The sequence below is a fragment of the Berghia stephanieae genome, chromosome 2 (assembly GCF_034508935.2).
Source record: "Berghia stephanieae isolate SIO BIC M18660-M18661 chromosome 2, UCSD_Bste_1.3, whole genome shotgun sequence".
Classification (NCBI taxonomy): Eukaryota; Metazoa; Mollusca; class Gastropoda; order Nudibranchia; family Aeolidiidae; genus Berghia; species Berghia stephanieae.
The window spans coordinates 16302476-16327475 of record NC_088361.1 but is presented as its reverse complement, the minus strand read 5'-3'; the positions used below and the strand labels follow the sequence as shown (position 1 = coordinate 16327475).

Here is a 25000-nt window from a genome sequence, read left to right as displayed (position 1 = left end):
CTACCTACCTACCTACCTACCTACCTACCTACCTACCTACCTCCTACCTACTACTACCTACCTACCTACCTACCTACCTACTACTACCTACCTACCTACCTACCTACCTACCTACCTACCTACTACTACTACCTACTACTACCTACCTAACTACTCTACTACTACTACATCCCTACTACATACTACTACTACATACTACTACTACACTACTACTACATACATACATACATCATACATACATACATACTACTACTCTACATACATACATACATACTACATACTAATACTACTACACTACATACTACTACTACATACATACATACTACTACTACATACATACACTACTACTACATACATACATACTACATACTACTACTACTACAACTACTACATACCTAATACTACATACATACATACATACATACATACATACAACTACATACATACTACATACATACATACATACTACACATACATTACTATACCATACATACATACTACATACTACTACATACATACATACACTACTACATACATACTACTACATACATACATACTACTTACATACTACATACATACTACTACATAATACATACTACTACTACATACTACATACTACATACTACATACATACATACATACATACATACTACATACATACATACATACTACATACTACTACATTACTACTTACATACATACATACATACATACTACTACATACTACATACATACTACATTACTACATACATACATACTACTAACTACATTACATACACTACTACTACATACTACATACATACATACATACATACATTACATACATACATACTACTACATACATACTACTACTACTACATACATACATACATAACATACATACTACTTACTACTTACTACATACTACTTACATTATACTATACTATACTACTACTACTTACATACATACTATACTACTTATACTACTACTTACTTACATACATACATACATACATACATACATACTACATACATACTACTACATACTTACTACATACATTACATACTATACTATTACATACTACTATACTATACTATACATACTATTACTACTATACTTACATACTATACTTACTACATACATACATACATACTTACATACTACTACATACTACATACTTACTTACTACATTACATACTATATACATACTACATACTTACTACTACTTACTACTTACTACATACATACACTACATACATACATACATACATACATACATAACTACTACTACTACTACTACTTACATAACTACTACTACATACTTACTACATACATACTTACATACAACTCATACATACTTTATACATACATACTTACATACATACATACTTACATACTACTACATACATACTTACATACATACATACATACTTTACATACTATACTTACATTACTTACATACATTACATACTTACTTACATACATTACATACATACTACTACTATACATACATACTATTACATACATACATTACTACATACATACATACATACATACTACATTACATACATACTATACATAACATTACATAACTATCATTACATACATACATACATACTACATATACATACATACATACATACATACATACATACATTACATACTACATACATACATACATACTACTACATAATATACATACACTACTACATACATACATACATACATACATACATACATACATACTAACATACATACATACATACATACATACTACATACATACATACTACATACATACATACACATACATTAATACATACATAACTACTACATACATATACATACATACATACATACATACATACTACAACATACATACTACTACATACAAAACATACATACTCATACATACTACATACATATACATACATACATACATACATACATACATACCATACATACATACATACATACATACATACATACATACATACTAATACATACATACATACATACATACATACATACATACATACATACATACATACATACATACATACATACTACATACATACAATACATAACATACATACATACATACATATCATACATACATACATACATACATACATACATACATACATAATCATACATACATACTAATACATACATACATACATATCATACATACATACATACATACATACATACATACATACATACATACATACATACCATACATACATACATACAACATACATACATACATACACATACATACATACTTTACATACATACATACATACATACATCAACATTACATACATAATACATACATACATACATACATTCTACATACATACATACATACATAACATACATACAACATCCCAAATACATACACATACATAATAACATACATACATACATAACATAATCATACATACATACATACATACATACATACATACATACATACATACATACATACATACATACATATACATACATACTAATACATACATACATACATACATACATCACATAATCATACATACAATCATACATACATACATACATAACATACATACATACATACATACAATACATATCTACATACATACATACATACATACATACATACATACATACATACATACATACATACATACATACATAACATACATACATCATACATACATACATACAACATACATACATACATACATACATACATACATACATACATACATACATACATACATACATACATACATACATACATACATACATACATACTCATACATACATAACATACATACATACAACATACATACATACATACATACATACATACATACATACATACATACATACATACATACATACATACATACATACATACATACATACCACCTCTGCTTCCCCCACGAACACCACTTCTATCCTTATCACCACTTCAACCAACTTCATCATCACAACAACAATCACAATCTCCATCACAAAATTCTACAAATGACACCAGATCACCAATTATCACCACGACTCTCACCAACACAGACACCTCTGTTAACACTGCTACAACTAGCAACATCAGTAACATCAATAACCATCAACATCACCACCACAAACACCTCCATTAAAACCGTATAACTTCCAACATCAGTAACAGATCAATAACCACCACCATCACCTTCACCACAACAAACACCTCCATAACAACCACTACAACTTCCAAAATCAGCAAGAGATCAATAATGATCACCATTGCCGTCACCACCATAAACACCTCCATTAACACCACTACAACTTCCAACATCAGTAACAGATCTATACCATCACCATCGCCCTCATCACCACAAACACCTCCATTAACACCACTGCAAACATCAGCACCATCAACATTTCCACCCTCACCACCTCCACAACCACAAACATATCCATAACCACCACCATCATAGCCAACACCACCTAAAACACCTCCATAACCTCCAACAACTCAACCACTAACACAAACACCTCCATAACAACTACCACAACATCCACCACCACAAAGTCCACCACCATCACTACCACTCTCATCAATGTTAAAGGACAACCACTCTAAATCTCATATTATAGTGTCGTTATTCCGGGGTTTTCAAGATGGCGGAAAAAGGGAGGTGGTGAGACCTATGAATACATAACAGTGCGATGCAGGGATCAGTACCTGAAACAAAACATGTCCACCAACGTTAGAATGTGCATTTCTTCTGTTTTCAATGGGTATACCAGTTACGCTTTCACTCTCGATGCGCATTGCCATTGTTTTGATCGTAACAGTGCTAGAACACCATTTAACAAAACTAAAATTAAATCAATAAAATCAAGTGGCCATAGGAGAACACCGCACAAGAACACAGGTCAGGTGAACACATCTAGTTGTGATTTTATATAAATCCATGAGATCCTGTTGACTTTTTAATGCCCAAATATTTATTTAAGTGCACCAAAATTTAAAAGTACTTATAATTAGTAGATCAACATCTTGCCATATTTTGTTGTGTTTTTTTTTTTTTTTTTTGTAAACAAAAAAAACAACAGATATTGCACAAAATAATATCAAATTTGGACTGATGTTTAAAAAAACAACTGAATTTCAAATGAAATTAACAAAGTGAAAAGGCCATTATTTTTCTCCCAGCTATTTCAACATATATGTTAAGACCATAAATATCCATAATTGCCCCCATTGGATGCCGCACTGCCTGATACCAGTTAACCTTCACCAACCTCAGACAGGTAGCTAACAGGGAAGGTTAATTGACCCTTGAGAGTTCCATCCACTGATAAACTTCTTTTTCTGTGGTTCCATTGAAACTAGCACTGATTCCATGCAGTGTAGTAAACATGTCTTCTAATTGGTCAATAACAAGGCGGTGTCATTGGGAGGGGGAAATAAATAGCGTTTTTTAAATTACTGGTTTAGAGTAGGAGATGACGACAGTCGGGTATCAACTGCCGATTATTGTTAAAAACGATGTCACTTAAGAGGGGTTTCACTAAAATGTAGGTCGCTATTTTTGGGTTTTATTACTAATAACGTATAGCAAAAAAAAATTGGAACCAGTGGTCAATGTCGCTATCTAGGGGTTGTCGTTATTGAGGGGTGTCGTTATCCAGAGGTTGCACTGTATCTACCAACTAGAATGTTCAGGAATAATTTATGGTGTAATGAGATTTATGAGAGCAGGTTAAAAGTGCGACAATTTTTAAATGTCAACATACAAAATCAAAAGCTGCAGCTAATATGAAGCAGATAAAACCTTTTAACTTTCAGCCATATTTTAAAAAAAATTTGATTGGACAAGTAGAAAGTCTTTTCGCCATATACCTGGATTTAACTTGAATTATTATCGTTTTAATTGATTTTATTGTTGATGAAGATGGGACTAAATCCCAAAACAATTGGATTAACGACCTTTGCACTTCTTTAGAATCTGTTTTACTTTATACCTATTTTAGTTCATTTAAGAATCAAGACCCAAAAAAAAACTCCATACGTACACATGGTCATACAACTAAAGAACGTTTTCTTTATATTAAAGTACAAAATAGATTGGTATGACTCAATACTTGTGTCTTATAGACATAAAAAAGTCACAAGTATGATATATTTTGAAAACGGTTTGTTTGACAGTTGGTTTGTTTGTTGTTGTTGTTGTTGTTGTTGTTTTGTATTTGGTTAATTTGCATTATGGATACCTGTCAGAGAGTGGTCGTACTTACCTCGTATTTTTGTGATATGGCATTCTTGATAGGAACGTTGTCCTTCATCCATGTGAATGTTGCTCCTTCGGCGTAAGATGGAGATTTACAATATATACTAACTGGAGTCCCAACAATGTAAGAGTATTTTGAATTCTGTAACTTGTCATCAGTTTCTCCCGTTTTCATAACACTTGTGGGTTTAGGAGAGTCTAAAATATTAATAAAATGCAATTATGATGGTGTGATGATGATGACGACGACGATGACGATGATGATGATGATGATGATGATGATGATGATGATGATGATGATGATGATGATGATGATGACGACAATGTTAATGGTCATCCTCCTCCTCCTCCCGCTCATCATCATCATCATCATCATCATCATCATCATCATCATCATCATCATCATCATCATCACCATCATCATCATCATCGTCATCATCATCATCATCATCATCATCATCATCATCATCGTCATCATCATCATCATCATCATCATCATCATCATCATCATCATCATCATCATCATCATCATTAACTTCCTTCTAATCTAGATGCTTATGGACCATGTGAACCTAAAACAGATAACTTTTAAAAGGATATTATTTTCAGGACATGGGGAAATTCAAAAATGTTTGGGTAGTTATAGTTACTGTAAAAGCAATACGAGGTATGTGTAGTGAACAATATAAATATTGTCGACTGGTGCCGTAACTAGATGTATGTATATCTATTATAATAGGATGGGGGAAAGTAAGTTGGTAAATAAGAGAGAATAAGCGAATAATACATATTATAAATACATAGATTACTATTGCCCATATATTATAAATACATATATTACTATTGTGCATAGGGAAAAAATAGAATTCAATCATTTTATAGATATAAAGATATATATATTTATATATATATATATATATATATATTATATATATATATATATATATATATATATATATCAAATTAATGAATTACATATATATAAAAATAGGAGCAAGGAAAGACAACAACGTAACATGCCTTGGTGCTTATTCCAAAGGACTGCGTTATGAAAATGACCAGTATCTCATTGATTTTTGCTGTGAACCAAGGACAACTATACTGAAAGGACAATCATATGGAATCTTCAGGCAACGCTAGTGGAGGCCAACAAAAAATAGAGAAAATTTACACCAAAATAACAGCAGGGGCATTATTATATGGCAAGATCTACCTTTTTAGAGAGTTATTTGTGAATTCTAGGTCCAAAAAAATATTTAATGATTATTATTATCAGCAGTGAATAAGAGTAGCCAAGAAACGGAAAGGATGAGTAGTTAGATATTCTAAAAACTGACCTTATAGTGATTGATTCAGGATGATTTCTTTAGAAGCTTGATTAATGAATGTACATGCAAAATGATGATGAAGATGAAGGTGAACAATTAGATGAAGGGGAAAGGAGATGTAAAATATCAACAAAGGGAGGTGATCTGCGGAGGATGATCCCAAGAAAAAGATGAAGACCAAAATATCTACTAAGGGATACAATAGTCGGATTTTTAATAAGGGGCGCACCTTTGTCTTCTTTTTCTCAGCTGTTCACAATGTACAGCTGCAAAAATTTGTATGAACCTCTGGATCATTTTGTCCTAGTAAAATATATTTTTCACGAATTTTAAAACAATAGGAAAGAATTTCACTTATTACAGCTATATTAAAATCGATAACTAGTAAGTATTGGAATCTAAATATGATTATAGTGTCAAAAATATGATTTTCCGCTTATCCATTTTGAAAGAATTTGTTTAAAATGGAATGTTCGATTAATTGAAACTTATATGATGTTCGTACAGAATCCGAATATGAAGGAACGACAGACATGTTTACATTTTATAACAATCAATATACGTTATTGATGAATACAAATGAAAGTGAACATTACGCGCTTCCAACATTATTTTGATTTCAAATTTTTGAGAAATAGCTTGTTCTTTATGCCAAAGAGGATTACATAAATTTAATGTAGACCAGTCAAAAGTAGAAATTCATCAATTTATGATACAATATTTCCACAAATATGTTCTTGTGTTCAACAACAATAACATGCAAAACTGAGGGTTGATTGTGAAATTCCAATTCCATAGCTGTCCTCTTTAATTAATGACTTATCGATAGATAAAAGTGGACTTCTTTTCGCAGCCTTACGAGAGAGGAACCGATAGAGATTCCGTATCATATCGTATTGTTTAAGAGCTTATAGGTTTAAAAGAAAACTTAAAATGCTGTGTGAAACGTTCATGCATAGATACAATTTTTCAAAGTTAAATATAAACGTTCATTGTTAATTTGACAATTGTGAGTATTTAATCACTAGTTCAAATGAGTTAAAGCTAGAGATTCATATCAGTCTTCGGTAATTGTGACGTGATGTAAATAAAAAGCAATAAATTACAAAGTCAAAATGGGATGCAAACTACATTAGTTGTTACTTTATAACAGTTAATGTGTGTTGCTTTGATTGGGAAAATAGTATGATATGAACTCATAACCACAAGCCGGAACTACCGTGTCACAAGATTATTTTTAAAAACGATGAATTCATCTTACTTTGTGGTGCGAAAATGTTTACATTTTTAGCAGAGTAAAATCTCTAATTTTATGACTGGGTTTTAAAGTAGATTTTTAAGGTCGTGAAGAAGAAATCTTTTTTGTGATATGGCATCACAATACGGGCCAAAATGTTTATTCAGTTAATAGAAATTGATTCGGAGGTTGACACAAAGTTTTACAACTTTTGATAGAAGGACATCTGAGAAAAACTAGAAAAACATGCGCCATTCATAAAAAATCTGACTACTATACTATAGTTCATTCCTTACAGTCAATGAGTAGCATCAGAATCAGATCCCTTAGTTCCCTTCCATGTAGTCAAGAGTTAATTAATAGAGTTACTTCTCAGATCATTGAGACAAAACTATATATTCAGACTACTAGTACAATCCTTTCAGTCAATGGATCCATAATTCCCTCCCATAGCCATAGTCACAGAGATAATTAGAGTGATTGAGTTGGGTGAGTGTAACTGTTGTAACAGTAACATCTCAGACTCAGATCATTTTGATCAATGAGGCAAAACTATATATTCAGAGTACTAGTCCCATACGATTGACAGTCATATCAGCAACACCAGATCCAAGTAATGGGCATAACTATATATTCAGAGTCCAAGTTCCATCATATATGGTAATATCAGACCCACTAACTATTCTAGTCTAGCTATCTAGCAATAGCAATCTATCTAGCAACTGTTCAAGTTCAAGTTGTGAAGTTGACGTGACGAGCAAAGAGCCCTCTAGACTTATACACTAGACTAATACAATAAAGTCAATATTTATCAGTTAACCATATAGAAAAAAAAGATATAAATATAAAGCCACAAGCCATAATAAAATAAGAAACAAATCCGAATCAGGATGTCAGTCTGATCACCATATCTGAATCTGTGCGACTCGACAGAGCAAGGACGACAACGGGTCTATCTATCGTCTGCAGGAACTACAGCCAGATGCTAATTCTAAACATTTCTTAAATAATAATTATTACGCAATTATTATTGGTACTTACCACTTTTCAAAGATTCTGGTTCGATAAATTAGCCATAGATCTATCTAGTTATTAAAAGCAATTGAAAGCAGATTCGTACTTTCGATTTTAAAAAATGAAAAGAAACCCAATCACTCAATTTGTAAGAGGGCGTCATAAAAATAGTTCATACTTTCCAGTAAAATTGTTGATAGTTCACTACTTTTTATATATTTTCATATCATTCAAGATATAAGAAATAGTATTTAAAACTTATGGTCGCCAATTAACCAATTTCTTATAAAGTACCGAAATTATAAGAACAGAATCAATTATTGCGCATTCAAGGAAATTGTACCAAGGCAGAAAAGTAGTAGTTTTGCTTGAAATCGTTATCCAACCAATGGCCCCCACTAGCGGAGGCTGAAGATTCCACATGTCAATCCTTTCCAGTATAGTAATCCTTGCTGTGAACATAAATTATTCATACCTAATAATGCCATTTAAACACCCTTCCCGCCATATTACTACATGGCAAGGAATGTGGATAAATTCTGAGGATAAGAGTATCAACACTTACAATCAGACAGACTTTATCATAATTTCAGACCATTGCAAACGCATTCTCAATGATTCACAAACGTATGCAGGAACAAAGACATCCATAGACCATAGACTCTTAATTTCAAGTCAACAGAAAATGAAAACAGTCAAAGAAAATTTCAGAAACACACTCGCGTCAAATCTTTCATCAAAGAATTTAAAGGATGCTTCTAACCCGGATGAAATTCAAAAACATCTTGTCCAAAACGTGCTGATGAGCAGGGAAACAACACTGCCTGAGAGAAGTAGTAAAAAAACGTCCAATACTGCATGACTTATCACAGCAGCAAACACAACTGAGACTTGACATCAACAGCTGCTCAAATACAGATGTGAAGAAAAAAGAAGAGACAAAGAAATGAAATCATGCATAAAATTAAATCTCAATCAATAGATAATCACAAATAGAAAATAGACGAGATTGTGACAGAAATAAAAAGTACGAGTGACAGTTTGAAAATGTTCAAAGCAGTGAATACAATCAAAAGACAGAAAACGCAAAATAGACTTATAATCAAAGATAAATGTAATACGACCTTATGTAATGATAAAGAAATTATAAACATTATAAGCATGTACTACACTGAGAAATACAAGAGTATTCAAGAAGTGGAACCATTCGAGTATACCAATCCAGATCTTGAAATGCCTATAACTTCCCAAGAATTAAGTGAAGCCATACAAAAGCTCAATAACAACAGATTGCCAGGTTTAGATAGTGTTAGAGCAGAAGAACTAAAATGTCTTGACGATGAAGGCATGCAAATACTGGCTGATATGTATAATAAGATATTTAAGACAAAACAAGTTCTCAATCTTGGAAGTGGAAAACTCCTTCTGCTAAATAAACAAAATAAAAAGAAAGGCCCTTTAGAAAATTTGCGACCAATCGATTTATTATCCACGCTACGAAATGTTTTAAGCACAATCACACTCAACAGAATCAGAGAAATGGTAGAGGAATATCTTTCACAAGGCGGGTTTAGAAGAGATAGAAGCACTGCGGACATAGTATGGTACCATCGATGGGTGAAAGCTAGAACAGAGAAATATAAGGAAGAATTTACCATACTTTGAATAGATATGAGTTCAGCTTTCGACACCATATGTAGAACCAAGTTATCACGTGATGCACATAAGATACCTATTATCAAATACTAAATTACAATTTGAATCCGGCAGAGAATTAAAAACAATATCAACCTCAACTGAATCCCCTCTAGGAGACAGCTTGAGTCCAATTCTATTCACGATATAACTCAATTTGGCCATGAAAGAACTACGACCAAAATTACCACCAACGAAGAAGATCACACGTGAATTGATATACGCAGATGGTACAAACCTAATCTTTGAATCAGAACATGAAGTGAAAATATACATGCCAATTATATCAACTACCCTAGAAGCATGGAATCTAAAAGTGAATCAATCCAAAACAGAATATATAAAAATCAGCAGAAATTTAAATGAATGGAAGAGTGTACGTAAAATGGGCAATTTGATCAACAAAAATGAAGACATCAGAAAATGAAAGCAGATAGCCACCAATGCATTCAACCAACTCCAAAATGTATTTAAAAGAAATAACAAAATCAGTGAGAATAAATGACTACATGTTTACGAGGCGCTGATTATTCCAATATTGACATATAATTGTGGAACCTGAGGCCTCACCAAAAGAAAAAGAACTTAGAAAGTCTCGATGTATATCACAGCAAACAATTACGTCGCGTAATCGGAATCTATTGGCCAGAGACAATTACAAACACTGATCTCTATGAAAGAACTAGAGACCAATGCCTGTGTACATCAATAAAAGAACAGCGATGGAGGCAATTTGGCCAGATCTTACGTCAAGAAGATAACATTCCAGCCCAATCTGCAATGACAGAATATTTCCTTCATGGCAACAAATATATAGGGAGACCACTAACATCAATATTGACTACCCTGAACCAGGACCTCTCTACATATCAGAAATTTCTGGATTCAGATGAGGCTGAATTAATCCCTTAAGAACTAAGAAATATTGCAGTGCCCTCCGTACTAAAGTCACAACAAGATCTTGACAGCATCAGAACTCTGGCCCGGGACCGTGACCAATGGAAACAATTAACAACATGGATGGAGAGAGCAGCTATGCTCATCGACTATGACTGAATCACACAATTCTCAGCAAGCATCATTCGGACTGGGAGGCTTACAACTACTAAATATATATTATATTATTCATTATTATTCATTCATTTGATATATATATATATATATATATATATATATATATATATATATGTATATATATATATATATATATATATATATATATATATATATATATATAAATCAAAAGAATGAATTACATTACTATCGTGCTATGTGAAATAGTAAAATATGTGTCTAGTCTATTCGCTTAAGCTCTCTTATTTACCTACTTATTATATATGGACATTTTTTAGAAACATTGACTGTTGTTTAAGAGTCTCCATGTACAGTTTCCAGATCCAATGATAGGTCTAATGATTGATTTACATAATTAAATTAAGCATAAGAAGTTTTTGTCTACTGTGTACAACTTCATTTTCTAAAATTAAAATGCAATTGTCATTCTGTAGACAATGAATATAAAGCAAATAGATCATTCTGTATGAGTTGCCAATTTTGTGTGGAAGAATAGAATAGGTTTTTATGGGAGTGTTGTCTGTGGCTTCGTCAATTCTTGCATGCATCCTTTGAAGAAGAAGAAGAAGAAGAAGAAGAAGAAGAAGAAGAAGAAGAAGAAGAAGAAGAATATGTTGATGATGATGATGATGATGATGCGTTTTAAACATAATAATGAGATTATTATGACATTTTATATGAATATGAAAACATTAAAAATTATACTCATAATTGTAAAGTTTAATCAGTAATTTAATATGATAAAGAATGAGAGACTTACTTGAAACAATCGAAGTAATTGTTCTACCTCGTTTATCTCCATTGACCTCACAAATACATTTGACTCTATGAATGTTTTTTCTTACGTGGAGAGTATAATGCATGGCTGTTTCATCCTTCAACTTCGTCTCGTCTAGGTACCAATGTCGTTTGACAGTTTTATCAGTTTTAGCGGACTTCTCCACCTTGCATTCAATCTTGACCTTTGACCCTTTCAATGGATATATCGCACCCTCTGGATTACCGTTTATCAACATCTGTACAGATTTTATGTCTGAAAAGATAAAATGACAGTATATACGAGCGTTAAAATTTTTCATGCTGGAGCTGATTGTTTTCCAAACTGATTTATTATAGCGTGCAAGAAAAAAGTACGACGTTGATTTCAGCGGCGTCGCATCATCACATGGTGCAACTATAGGGAATGAGATTAGCGGAAGAGTAGCGTCCCTTGATTGGACGTCACCTTACAGAGAGAACGTCAATTTGGCTTTGACGTGTCTCAAGCCTCTTTCACCGGAAGCGAGGACGAGAGACGCATGCGCACAACCAGACATGACGTTCTCTCTCTAATAACGTTTCCGCCGGTGATGTCACAGACTATGGGTGACGTCCAATCAAGGGACGCTACTCTTCCGCTAATCTCATTCCCTATAAGAATATTTTTTTTAAAACAACAAAGGCTATTTACAAAACGAATGCAGATGATGTCACTCAGCTGTTTATTTTTATATCCAGAAATCCAGTTGGGTGACAGTTCTCACAAAAATAAATAAATCAGACCGCATACATATAAAGTTTTGCATAGTTTGGTATGTGGTATGTTTCATCTGGCGGGCAAATGCTGTGAGTATTTTACCAAAACCACAGCATCAATAAAAAATGTGTTTTCAACAAAAGGAAAAAGTTCTCTCTCTCTCTCTCACTCTCTCTCTCTCTCTCTCTCTCTCTCTCTCTCTCTCACTCTCTCTCTCTCTCTCTCTCTCTCTCTCTCTCTTTCGCGTCTCTCTTTTTCTTTCACTCTCTTTTTCTTTCGCTCTCTCTCTCACACACACACAAACAAATACACACAAACTCAAACACATAGGCATAAACGCAACAATGCAATAATGTGTTGCTATTTATCCGGAAGCGCGTAAAATTATCTTATCAAACAAGTATCTTATAAGAATATATATCTAAATTGCATGTTATTTCTCTTTCCTGATGTCATAAATATAACTGCTGGAGTTACCCTACTGACATAAATAGCATAATTTGCACCTGGCTACCATTATAAACAGTACTATTAATGACTGGAAGAAGAAAGACTTGAGCTTTTATATAGCGCACAAGGAAACGTGCTCAAAGCACTTTACACAGGGTCCCTAACCAACAGCAACAGGTAACATGTAGAACAAGACATGACGCTTGTTAGGCAATATTACAATTTTTCCGACACGAGACAACGCTGTTAATGGCCAGGTGAGTAAATGTGACTAAAGAACCTTTTCAAAGGACTCCAACTATGCGCCGAGCGAGCTCGAACCCAGGACTTCTGATCGAAAAGAGTGTCATACCACAGGACCACACAGCTGCATAGAAAAATCTCTGGACACCAAGGCAGACTTTACTTAGAGTATACTGAGATGGCCACTGTGTGGTGTGCGGGGGTCCCACAAATGAGAGGGTGCAATAATAGTCCAATGTCAAGCCATCTTGTCGTAAAAGGCGACTAATCGTGTGTTGACTCCCCCTTTTTGCGTCACCCAGTCCTCCAGGTTGGGGGTTGTCGAAGGGTTAACAATCCTTCCGTAAAACTCATTGTTACAGAAACGGAGATGGACAAATCAAATCCTTTATTTAGCTTGGGCGACCGAAGAGTTTCTGCAATGACAGGATTTATTAAGGACAACAGACAAAGCCGAAAGGACTCTGCTGACCCGATGACGTCTTTGCCAAACAAGCAGCTTCAAATTGCATTGTGGAATGTTCGCACCATGTATCAAGCAGGAAAAATCTCTCAAATTGTGACAGAGATGATATGATACAGGCTGCATAAACTTAGAGTAAGCGAAACCCACTGGATACAATCTGGACAGAAACACCTCAAGTCTGGGGAGAAAATATTATATTCAGGGAGAGGGGACAGGATTCATACACAGGGAGTAGGAATAATTCTAAGCAAGTTTGCCCAGAAGTGACTGTGAGGATGGGAACAACACAAAGAAAGGATCATCATGACATCCTTTACAACATGGAGTAATAATATCAACATGAACATTGTACAGATCTATGCCCCAAAATATGACGCAACAGATGAGGACAAAGATGCATTCTATAAACTGCTACAACAAGTCATTGATAAGTTGCCAAGGATCAAACCTCTGAAGTTTCGATTTTCAAAATCAGCAGATCAAAACTCTTAAGTCTACATACAAGTTTTTTTCATCATATTTTATTTAATTTTGGGAGAATCAGACCTCTGATGACAATAGGTCTGATCTGCCTAAAACTAAATAAAACATTATGCACAAAGCTTGTATGTAGACTTAAGAGTTTTGATTCGCCGATCGTGAAAATTGGGACTTCAGAGATTTGATCCGCTGACCATCCACAGATTGACTCACGAGTGAAATACTCAGTTCCCAATGTCAAATTAGAAACCGCATTTTAAAGTAGAAATAACTAGTCCGTCAAAGGCCAGATCCTATAAGGCCAGATTGAAAAGGTGAATAACAATTGCTTGTTATCTTTTGGACAGGACACTAGTCTATAGCAAAATACTTTTTGCGAGATCTTTCAAACCAGCAAACCAATCAATTCTAGCTGGACAAGGGGGCAGGGGGTCAGAAAAAACCTCATCTACACCCGATATTTATAATTATTATAACGCCAGTAAGGTGTCATTGAGTATTGAGGTTCCAACAGCTCAGTAGATATAGTGCTTGCTTCACACACAAAGTGGCAAGATCGATCTCGGGTGAAGTCAAAATTCTTTTCTGATGCCCTCGTCCACCCAGCAGTGATTGAGTAGATGAGGCTGATAGATCTGGGCCTTTTGCGTTTGACTATTGTCCAATTCAAAGGGTAGCAAACCATTTCTATTGTCCGTTTCATGCTATAGATACCGGGACAAACTCCGGCTCTATGACCCCAATGGTTCTTGGGGATTAAGGAAAAAGGGAAAGATTACTACAATTGGAAACTAAAAGAAAAAAAAACAACACTGATCCGACTAGGTTCTAATTTTACATTTGAGGATGGTGACAGACTGTGAGTAAAGAGCCATTTTCCAAATACTCAACCCTTTGCCACCCATTGTTTGACTTGAATCAAGGAGCAACATGTCAGAAGTCAACTGTCGTACCACTGAACAGTTAATCAAAGTATTTCTGACAATGGTGTGTAATAAGTTTGCTCCTTTCATGAGCTGATTTAAGGAAGATTTCATTATTACTTACAAGTTGTGTCAAATGGTTGTTTGCCTTCTTTCGAAGTCAACAATCCAAGCTTGTATTTACACTCAATTTCAACTCGTCTAGGTGGTACTTCTTTGAACTCGAATGTCTTTGACGCCTGATTTTGAATGGTTCCATCCACCTTCCACTCATAAACCATTCCAGGGGATGAATACAACCTAAAAGGAGAGGTGACAAAGAGTTTATATAGTGCTTTTCATGTATTCTGCCATAGACATTTTGTGCATCCCAATCAAAGTTGTCACTCCATCTTCTTCCTGTACTCAACTTTTTTCTTTTCTTTTTTTTTCAAATTTTATTTTGGATATCAAAAGTCTTTGGGGTCTTGACAAAATTCAGAATTTTTAATACTAATGTAAAGTCTGTATTACTGAATGGCTCAAAAACATGGGGATTTTTATAAACAATTGTCTAAGGACGACTTTGGGCATCGGGTGGACGGATAAAGTTTTTACTTCTGTAACGTCTGATTTCACTTCCATGCTGCTTTATGGACTTGTCTGGGAATTATATCGCTTGGTTTTGCCTTGGCCCTCTCTTAAATCCTTAACCGAAAGGGTGCAGTAAAAAGTATTATTCGTTTTGTAAGGAGGATGATATTTTCACTGTAAATCGTCTCGTTGTATTTGTAGGGGTACCGATATATTCGATGGCATTAGAGTGCTTCCCTCTTATACGGGATCATACATATGTGCCCAGTAAGTGTGTCTTTTTGCCCTCAACACACTACCACCCCAAAGTCTTTTAGCACCTTAAGGTCTATGACGCGTGACTGTATCCTAATTTCTGTGTTACTGAATGGACTGTTTGCTACCCTTTAGATAATGTAAATGTTGCTGCTTCGAATGTGAAATTGAATGTAAGCTTCAATTTAATCTGTTTTCGTTTATTAAATTGAAGTTTACATTCAATTTCATATTGTTATTTATTATTCTTTATTACTCGCTAGCCTGAAATAAAGTACTTTCAGCCACTCACACCTAAAGACCCAGCCACCCAATTATTTTGATTAACTTGCTTTGCTTGAGAGGCGAGAATTGTACAAACTGAGGTATAGCAAATCTCACCAAAACCAAAACTGAAAAAAAACTTTGATATCTTTATTTGCTTCTTTTATCATCTTAGATATACATCTCTTCCTGATAATAAACAAAAACAAACAAAAAAAACAATACAAACAAACAAAAAACAAAGAATACACGTCAACTGATGACAGGCTCAAGTGTGATGAACACTTGAAAGTGATTAAGCATAAGATGTGCAGACGTACTTATTTTTTATCAAAACTTTCTCAATTTAGCATAGATAAAACCCTCTGCACATTATTTCATAAAGCAGTCATCGAAAGTGTCTTGTCATTTTGTATAATAGCTTGGGGATGCAAGTGCTTAAAAGTGGAAATGAACAAAATAAATTCAAATACAGTCCACTCCGGATAATTACAACTCGGTTAGTCGCAACGTTTGGTTAATCGCAACATTTCCTAAGAAATTGAATTAATTCTATATAAAAGTCACTGGTTAATTGCAACAAATTTCGATTAATCGCAACAAATTTTCGCACTCAAAAAAGTGGTAAATTCAAGAAATCAAACAATATATCATGATTAAATTTCATCATGGATGAAATCGTGACAGGTTGAAGAATCGAGAGTGAGCGGGATTTAATGCTACAGTAGTGTGTCACCACTATATTAGAGTCAAAAGAGGGCGGGGCTTGGCGATATGGTTTTGTGACGTCATCGGTGGCCATTAAATAGAAGAGGGGTGGGGAGCTGATCATAATCTTGACAACAGGTAGACAATGACAGTTATAAAGAGAGACTGAGCGATATCCTTTGTTTTAGGATTAACAACTGTGCATTGTGACCATTGTGAGTTTGGTGAGAGCTTATGGTCTCTCATCACGGCTAATCTCTTTAACTCTGACAAATGTTGAGAAAAAAATAGTGAGACTTCGTCCAATCTGAATAAGATAGTGGCTTGCTTCATAGCTTCTTTTGGTTGAAAAATCTACACAGGCCTGCCATATGGTTTTTATTTCAATCAAATTGCTCAGTATGTGGTGGACTAAGAATAACATTTACCACAACTGGTTTGATTCTACAATAAATGCGTAAAATGTTGAAATAGTGGACAGGAAACTGAACTTCGGTTAATTGCAACTTCGGCTAATCGCAACATTTTCGATGATCCCAAGTGTTGCGATTATCCGAAGTGGGCTGTATTTAAAAATCCATTAAATGCTATATAAATGATGTTGACGATGTAGATCTTTTATACGAGAAATTTTGTATTAGTAAAATAACTATAATATTAAATGACCAGCATCATCCACTAAGACCATCAGTTATTATGTCAGGAAAGAGTGGTCACCTTTCTCTATTTCAACAAAAACAGAAAGACACCGAAAATCTTCTCTGCCATCCAGTATTAGGCTTTATAACAACAAGCAATAATAATTTTATATAATTATTTCTCTTTTTTACTTCCAAATAATGTAAATATTAATTTATTAACTTATTTCAATTTTTAATTTTCGACAGTTTTTAATATTTTACAGTGTTGAAATTATTCATATAAAGGAGGCTGCCATTCTGCTGTTTACAAACAACATCTACAAGCATCTAGATCACGCTAAGAGCTATTGCAGATTGCTTTTTGCTGATTTTTCTTCAGCGTTCAATACAATGCAACCTCAGTTGCTTGTACAAAAATTAACTATTCTGAATTTAAACAAGTATATAATTGATTGGGTCTCGAATTTCTTACGAGAGAGCACAGTATGTTCAATTAGGACAAACTGTGTCTTCCTGTAACTACAATATTGGTGCACCTCAAGATTGTGTATTGTCCCCTGTATTATTCACGATATACACGAATGACTGTAGAAGTCAAAACCTGAGTGTACCTTTTATAAAGATTGCATACGACAACACTCTTCAAGGCCTTATAACAAATGGCAACGAAGTGGCTTATATACAAGAAATTGATAGATTTATATCTTGGTGTGATGCACACTACCTAGAGCTTAACCTAAGCAAGACAAAGGAGCTAGTGGTTGACTTTAGGAGAGTGAAGGAACCGTTAAAATTAAAGGACCAATTCGTCCAGCAAGTTCCTCACTACAAATACCTTGGTGTATTTTCATGACAGCAATAAACCAGGACATGCTTTGAATTTGACCCTTTTGGCGGCCTGGATCAGGGGTATGGTATTTGCTTCACACCCGAAAGGTACCGAGTTCAAATACACGTCTCCTTTGCGGCGCTGCACAGCGGGTGACACCTGGGTTATTCCAGTCTTCGCTTGGAACAGATCCTAAAGAAATGCATGCTCTTTGGGATGAATAAAGGGAATTTATTCATTTTCAATCTTCGAAGCGGAAGTGTAGCAGAGTCAAACCTCCGCTTTCGAAAGACTAATCTGGCAGAATTATTTTTTGCTGCCTGCAGCGGCCTGAGCTTATTTTTCCGAAACACCAAACAACAGAGCATTACAGTAATCTGGCTTTGAAAATAAAAAAAGAACATCCTAAGAAAGGAACTATTGATCATTGTCTTAATTTGGATGTCCATCGACAGTTTTGGATCTAAGAAGGTTCCAAGATTGTTTACCTTTTCAACAAATCTACGGACACCTCTCCTACTTTTAATTTCATCTCGTTCCAAAATCTTCTGTTCCCCTTATACATCACCTCCAATAGGTCGTCATACAACTATAGCCTGTTCATACCCATTGATCCCTTACAACCAGTACACATTTTTCACATGTACTTATGAGAATTTGTAAGTTTTTGGTACATTCAGATCGGGGAAAATCTGGGTGTCAACAGCATATCGGTAGTTGGACAGGCCAAAGCCCCTAATAAACATTAAAAGTGAATGTATGTAGAGAACAAAGAGCAAAGGTCTAAAAACTGACCCTAATGGGACACCACATTCCGAAGGTAATTGATTATACTTTAAACTATTTACAACTACAATTATTTGTCTATTTAATAAATAAAATTTAAATCAACCGAGTGCCATACTGGAAATGCCGAAAGTTATTTTTAAACGTTTATACAGTAATTCGTTATTGATGATGTCAAAAGCTGTTGAAAATCAAAAAGGTTAAGAAGTGTGTAGGAACCCTTATAGATGATTTGAGGAAAATCATTTACAACTCAGACAAGAACAGTTTCGGTTGAGTGATTTTCTCTGTAGGTAGACTAAAATATTTCTTCCATCTTTAAGGTAAGCTAGAACTTGTTTTAGGACCAGCTTTTCAAAAAGATTTAATAAAAAGCGAAGTTTAGAGACGGGACGACATTTTTTAGATTTTTTTTTGTTAAGATTTTTTTTCGATAAGAGTTTAACATACGCAATTTTGTAGACATCAGGCACGGCAGTCAGTTTAAGCATTTATTCATGATGAAAGTAATGGATATTATTAATTTGTTTATGCATAATTTAAACGTCATCCACTCATCTCTCATTATTCTTTTGATTCTTGTTTATTGTGTTTTGTTGATAGAAGGGATACACGAAATGTTCAAAAATGATTTCTAAATTAAATCTAAGCTTCTGTTCCAATTTATTTTAGATACATATTTTTTTGATATTCAAATAGTAACATTTGCATCTTACCCGCGACATTCCAATAAATAAGTCTCCCCAACCACTAAACGACGTCCATGATGTCGATTTTTACCGATTGCATATATCAATGGGGTATTCGCTGTGATCCCTGTGATGGAAGAAAAATAGTTGGGCAATGAATTATTCAAATAGGTAACTAAATTCCCTACGAAAATAAAGGTTACTATTTGGCAGTGACACAGAGAGCAATTTCAATTAGTAGGTCTAAATTATGATTAGTGAAGTTAGTAGTAGTAGCAGTAGTAGTAGTAGTAGTAGTAGTAGTAGTAGTAGTAGTAGTAGTAGTAGTAGTAGTAGTAGTAGTAGTAGTAGTGTAGAGTAGTATAGGTAGTAGTAGTAGTAGTAGTAGTAGTAGTAGTAGTAGTAGTAGTAGTAGTAGTGTAGTTAGTAGTAGTAGTAGTAGTAGTAGTAGTAGTAGTAGTAGTAGTAGTGTAGTAGTAGTATGTAGTAGTAGTAGTAGTAGTAGTAGTAGTAGTAGTAGTAGTAGTAGTAGTAGTTGTAGTAGTAGTAGTAGTAGTAGTTAGTAGTAGTAGTAGTATAGTAGTAGTATAGTAGTAGTAGTAGTAGTAGTAGTAGTAGTAGTTAGTAGTAGTAGTTAGTAGTAGTAGTAGTAGTAGTAGTAGTAGTATAGTAGTAGTAGTAGTAGTAGTAGTAGTAGTAGTAGTAGTAGTAGTAGTAGTAGTAGTGTAGTAGTATAGTAGTAGTAGTAGTAGTAGTAGTAGTAGTAGTAGTAGTATAGTGTAGTAGTAGTAGTTAGTAGTAGTAGTAAGTAGTAGTAGTAGTAGTAGTAGTAGTAGTGTAGTAGTTAGAGTAGTAGTAGTAGTAGTAGTAGTATGTATAGTAGTATATAGTATATATAGTGGTAATATATATATTATTATTATTATTATTATTATTATTATTATTATTTATTATTATTATTATTATTATTATTATTATTATTATTATATTATTATTATTAGTTTTATTATTATTATGATCCTGATCATTATTGTTATCATCATTATTAGGGGGTCAGCGTGGTTCAGCGGTACGGCCTTTGCTTCATACCCGAAATGTCCCGAGTTCGATCACCTCCCGATGCGCTGTGTGGCCTTGAGCAAGTTCCCTCGCCCTAGCTTAATTTGCGGCGCTGCACTGCGACTGACGCCTGGTTTATTCCAGTCTTCACTTGGAATAGACCCTAGAGACAAATTTCCCCAATGGATTGAATAAAGGGAATTTTATTTATTACTGTTATTTATTTTATTTTATGGGTAAGTCATGCGTGCTAATAGCTTTTAAAAGCTTACGAATGGGAGTTATGGATCTGACATTGATGATTAAAATATTTAAGTATATCAAAGCATAAAGTTCACTTTTATTGTAAGACTCTCCAGCTCTGGCCTGATTTCCCTTGTCCAATCCATTAAATGATGAGAAACATAAGATTGCTTACGTGAAGCTGTCTCAATCTTAATTGTCACTCCTCTTGAAAAGGCCTGGATGTCTCCATCATGTGCAGAACATTTGTATTCTCCTCCCATTCCCGTCTCAGGGTCGCTGAACTGAAGAACTTTATCTTGGACACCGAGGATAACCTTCCCCTTATGGTACCAAGTGTATGTGACAGGGAGGCTTGTGTTGACCGTGTATAAGTCACAGGTCAAGCTGTAATAACCTTTATCCAAAATAGTTCCAGATCTTGTTACCAGTACAAGAGCCATTGTATTTTCTGATGTATAAAAACAAATCGCATAGTATTATTTAATGATGAAGTTTGTTGACTCGAAATCAAATGTCTGCAGATCACCGCGTTCTCTCAGGAGATGGCTTTAATTGGAATATACAAATAGTAGTGTGGCTCAGCGGTACGGCTTTTGCTTTGTACCTGAAAGGTACCGAGTTTGATTACCCGCCGCTGCGTTGTGTGGCCTTGAGCAAGCCACCTTGCCCTAGCTCAATTTGCGGCGCTGCACTGCGACTGAAGCCTGGATTATTCCAGTCTTCTCCTGGAATAGACCCTAGAGACAAATTTCCCCTCGGGGATGAATAAAGAGAATTATATATATATATATATATATATATATATATTATATATATATATATATATATATATATATATATATATATAACTTAAAACGGCTTTTAATTGTACCATCATCATATCAAATTGGTAGCAAGTAATTTTGTAAGGTGAAATGATTGTAGTTAGAAATGTAGTTGTAGAACTCAAAAGATCTATGTGAATATTGCCATTCTTTATAAACAGCCACGGTTTTAGTTTTAATAGATCACAACTACTCCCTCTAAATGTGTTGTGCGGCTTTATGGTCTTATGGTATGACACTTGCTTTCAGATCGGAAGATCCTGGGTTCGATCCTCGCTCAGGGCGTAGTTGAGTCCTTGCTTGTTTTTTTTAAAGATTGATTATATCTATGTCTCTTTTCTAGAGATATTTATCAAAATAGATATTGAAAATTTTCATCACCAGATCACCTCTTTTTGTAATTCAGACACCCAGTTGTTCTCATTTGGACACCCGATTGTTCCAATTCAGAAACCCAGTTGTTCTCATGAAGGGTTTGTTGGGGTTTGTTGGGTTTTTTTGTATGTTTTTTTTGGTTTATTTCTTGTTTTTTTGGGGGTTTTCTTTGCAACCAGTCAATTTGAATTATTATTAGAAGTGTAACCAAAACTTCGTTTCAATAGTGTTCAATGGACAATTGCAATTGTTTGCTATCCATTAAATAGGACGCAAGTGTTTTGCGAAGTACTATCTGCTAGATATAACAGTTAACAACTACGCCATTCTCACATCTCTTATTCATCCATAAAGTTTCATTCATCGTGTTTTTCCACATCATCTGTCTAAGTTAAATAAATTGAAGCTTCCATTTCATTAATTATTGTTACTTATTTCTTGGAGCTTCAAGCACCAACGTTTTCAATAGCTATAACTGTATGCTATAAAAATAACTACAAACTTGGGAAAGTCTCTAAAAGTAATAAAAGCAATTAAGGTGAAGCTATCCTCCATATATTACTATTTATAAGGAGAAAGGTAAAGGATAGAGTGATAGAAAATATATTCTCACCCAACACAATTCAATTATTGTATTGTTGTGCCTTACAAAAACCATTCTTGTTTAATCCAGAAACCTTTAACGACCTCTATGTGTTAAAACTATTGTCTATGTTATTGTCACTTCACTAGCTACCTGTTGAATTAAGACTCAAATACAAAATTGCTGTTGTTTGCTTTAAAGTTATCAACAAAACGGTTCATTCATATTTATGCAACCTTATTTCATTGTACTCTCCTTCCACAACTTTAAGGCTTCTACCGCACTAGGACAGGACTGTCCAAGGACGAATTTGTCCTGTACAACTGAAGAAAACTTCTATTCAAATGGGGTACCGCACTAGGACCGGACTGTCGTGTATCGCTTGCGCAAATGCATTATCAAAATGGATGCATATTTCTGTGCTTTACTACTTAGAAAAAAAGACAAATGGAAAGAGGAAATAATATTGGGTGCATCCTTTAATGACCCAAAGATTGCTCAAGGGTCAAATCCATAGACTACGGTGACCTCCGATATTATCTTATAATGTTTTTTCTTGGAATCACATCACTTTACCCAGGTGCAAATGAATACCAGTTCGCTGATGAAAGTAATCTTTGACAGACTAGCGTCCTTTCAAGAGGATAATAGAGGGTCTGCATGGCTCGGCGGTACGGTCTTTGCTTTGTACCCGAAAATACCAGGTTCGATCACTGCGCTGTGTGGCCTTGAGCAAGTCACCTCGCCCTAGCTTAATTTGCGGCGCTGCACTGCGGCTGACGCCTGGGTTATTCCAATCTTCCTTGGAATAGACCCTCGAGAAAATTTTCCTCTATGGGATGAATAAAGAGAATTTTATTTTTTTACATTTTAAACTGTAATCTGTCTGCTCAACCCTACAGCTAGATGGGTAAGTTCCGGGTCTATAAGCTTATGAGGCAGGATGGCCGAGTGGTTAGCGCGTTGTACTCTGGACCTAGTGGTTCTGTGTTTGATTCTGACCGCAGCCAATTTGTACTTTCATAGAGCACGAATATTTACTCCAATCACTCACTCCATTCATGTGTAAAAGGGTACTTGTCAAGCTGGGATAGCAATCTGCGATAGACTATTGTGCTGTTCAAAGGTTTTTAATCAAATACGTTAATTGTCCGCTTCACGCTATTGACATCGGGATGACTCCTGCACCATTGACTACAAGGCTCTTAAGAACTTAATTTGTCTTACAATGAGCCCAAGTGGCTCAGAAGGACTTACTTTAAAAAGATTTTCATTGAGAATTCCCGAAATAAATAACAATAAAGATAATTGATCCCACAAGTTACCGAATAGATGTGCAACCTGTTTTAGCCACGTGACTGCTGTGTCACAAAGTGTGACACTTCTTGAATTATTTTTATTAACATACGTCATTCAATTGCCGATAATTTTATGTTGCTATGCATTATGTAGATACGTGGTTTCATCACATAGAATTGTTTTTTAAAATTTTACTTGCG

The 25000-nt window shown here is 34.5% G+C and overlaps 1 protein-coding gene across 1 annotated transcript in view; it reads right to left on the bottom strand.

Moving 5' to 3' along the window:
- The window catches only part of LOC144966729 (uncharacterized), a 73195-nt gene that overhangs the window by 6198 nt on the left and 41997 nt on the right, over positions 1-25000 (bottom strand). The window contains exons 7-11 of the mRNA XM_078903499.1: positions 21892-22167; positions 20442-20541; positions 15794-15969; positions 12352-12624; positions 5251-5441 (exon numbers count right to left, since the gene is read on the bottom strand). Of these exons, the coding sequence (XP_078759625.1) occupies positions 5251-5441; positions 12352-12624; positions 15794-15969; positions 20442-20541; positions 21892-22167 (1016 nt within the window). The remainder of the gene's footprint in view (positions 1-5250; positions 5442-12351; positions 12625-15793; positions 15970-20441; positions 20542-21891; positions 22168-25000) is intronic.